The 2253-nt window shown below is 38.4% G+C and overlaps 1 protein-coding gene across 5 annotated transcripts in view; it reads right to left on the bottom strand.

The window, feature by feature from the left end:
- Positions 1-127: 127 nt before the first annotated feature.
- The window catches only part of spire1a (spire-type actin nucleation factor 1a), a 31847-nt gene continuing 29721 nt past the window's right edge, over positions 128-2253 (bottom strand). For all 5 annotated transcript variants that reach the window (XM_032535036.1, XM_032535038.1, XM_032535037.1 and 2 more), the window contains 2 exons: positions 2082-2245; positions 128-1980 (listed from right to left, as the gene is read on the bottom strand). In XM_032535036.1, coding sequence (XP_032390927.1) covers positions 1710-1980; positions 2082-2245 — 435 coding nt within the window. In that variant the 3' untranslated portion in view covers positions 128-1709. The remainder of the gene's footprint in view (positions 1981-2081; positions 2246-2253) is intronic.

Genomic DNA, 2253 nt, shown 5'->3' with positions numbered 1-2253 from the left:
TGTGTGTGTGTGTGTGTGTGTGTGTGTGTGTGTGTAAATCTTTTGAGAGCAATAACGCGTTCACAAAGCATATTCAATGCCAGTTATACTTGCCTACATTCAATCAATGGAGTGTTTAGTTTTGGCCATTATTCCTTTCTCATACAAAAATCTGCAGCCATTCACACACATTTTCATTCATAGGGAACTCTGGGAAATGGCACTATGGACCCCCAAGAGGTGAAAAACAAGATTTAATTATTATTAAGACAAGAACCCAACATTAACAATAAATTGGTCCAATAAAAGTACGATTTAGATGAGTATTTTAACACTGAGGAATATATAAACTATACAATAGAAATAACATTTCAATATTATTAACATAAACTTAACACTAATAATAAAGATTTCAGAGAAGAATTTCAAATAAACTCCAAAGGCAGAAATCCTAAAACATGAAAAAAAATTATACTTCTGAGTTAAGTTTTTTTTATATTAAATTTAGAACAATTAAGATATACAACATTTACACATTCATAACTCTACATTTATGTGCTTCTGTTGCCTAGCTTTTAACATGGAAAGGGCAAGAAAACTTGGATTACCCTAAAAAAGGTCCCCCATTGAGTTTATCACACATATGTACAATAGGTCCATAACTACAAAAAGGCATTCAAAGAAAGAAATTACATTTTGGCACCAGGCACAGAATTGAATATACATTAAAACTCATAGCTAAAACCCCACCCAGAAAAATTTGACTAGTCTCGCCCTTTAACGTGTCGTCCCTACAACATGAGAGAACAATAAATATGCATTTAAACTGGCTAAAAAATGAATGATGTAACATTTGGCATAATTGTTGCTGGAAGAATAAGAGCGGGGGCAGGGGAGTGGCAGAGGTCTACCACAAAAATCTAGATCTACAATGCAATTCTGTCGAACGACAATCTGTTGTTCATCCTGAGTTCTGGAAGTAAACAGGAACTGGAAAACACATTTATTAGCTAAGATTAGGGACGGGCCGTTATACTAGTTACACATTATCACTGCAGCTTTTGGCTTTCTGTATTATCTGTTGTGTCAAATATACATTCTCTTACCTTGTTCACACTAGCAATATCAGTAACTTAATTCAACCCTCCTGTTGTCCTTGGGTCAAATTTGACCCGTTTTCAAAAAATTTCCAAAAATTTGGGTTTCTTTCAACCACCTTGTCAATAAAAAAATAACGTGGATCGTTCTGTAAAATGAATGATCAGTTGACCCCTTTCATTGAATTTGGGTATCTTATTCAATTTTATAGCATTTTGAAGAAGAAAAAAATGACACAAGAACATTGAGAAAATGGACAAAATGTCAGGAAAAACGAGGAAAAAGTGTCAACCAATTTTAGTTTTAAATTTTGACAGAAAAATAAAAATAAGAAAAAAGCTGCAGGTTGACAGGAAGACAACACAAGGGTTAACCATTTTACCCACTGTGTCCTGAATATCAGTGACTTATAGAAACATGGCTCTCCTTTGTTATTGGGCAGCTATGATACAGTCCCGACCAGTTATGACCAATCATAGCGTGCCAACTTTTCCTGAGACGGGTTAAAGTATAAGAACCTTTACTTACTTTGGGGTGGTATGGACTGGCTTCATTAAAAGTAGTTTCTTCTTCATTGAACAACTAAGCTCTGGGAGAGGCGTGTAGAAAGGTGCACAGGGCAGTCCCGCTTTCTATACCTCATTGATGGCGCGCTCAGACGGCCTAAAGTTGACCGAGTTAGACGAGGACATGTAGAAGGATTGGGTTTTGCGATTGAGGCGGGCACGTTTGGTGGCCACGCACAAGCTGCGCTTGCTGGAAGAGATGATCTCCATGATAAACTTTTTGCAGTCTATGCAGATCTCCATGGTCACCCAGTCCTCAGTAAACTCCTTGGGAAGCTCTGGCTCGTCCTGTGACCGGCCATCTTTGCTGCTACTACTGCTGTTATGCTTAGATGACCTGAGGACGATAAGAAACAATGAAATAATCTGAAAAGGCATGACATTTTCACCATATTTCAGCAGTATATGAAAAGAAATGGGAGTACCACAGTAACATACTTGTAAACACTTCTGCGTTGGCTGTATCTGCTGTGTCCAGACCCAAATGGGTGCTTTTCTGGCTCAGCAGGGGCAAACGCTCCACTTGCCCCTTCTGTAGTCACAGCACTGGGGCCCAAAGAATAAATGGGCAAGGTGGAGTAGGGCTTAGGTGGCAGTCGCATCTGAGGTA

This window comes from Etheostoma spectabile, chromosome 14, assembly GCF_008692095.1.
Source record: "Etheostoma spectabile isolate EspeVRDwgs_2016 chromosome 14, UIUC_Espe_1.0, whole genome shotgun sequence".
In the NCBI taxonomy this organism is placed as follows: domain Eukaryota; kingdom Metazoa; phylum Chordata; class Actinopteri; order Perciformes; family Percidae; genus Etheostoma; species Etheostoma spectabile.
Note: the sequence above shows the minus strand (reverse complement) of the source record. Positions and strands in the feature narration are given on the sequence as shown.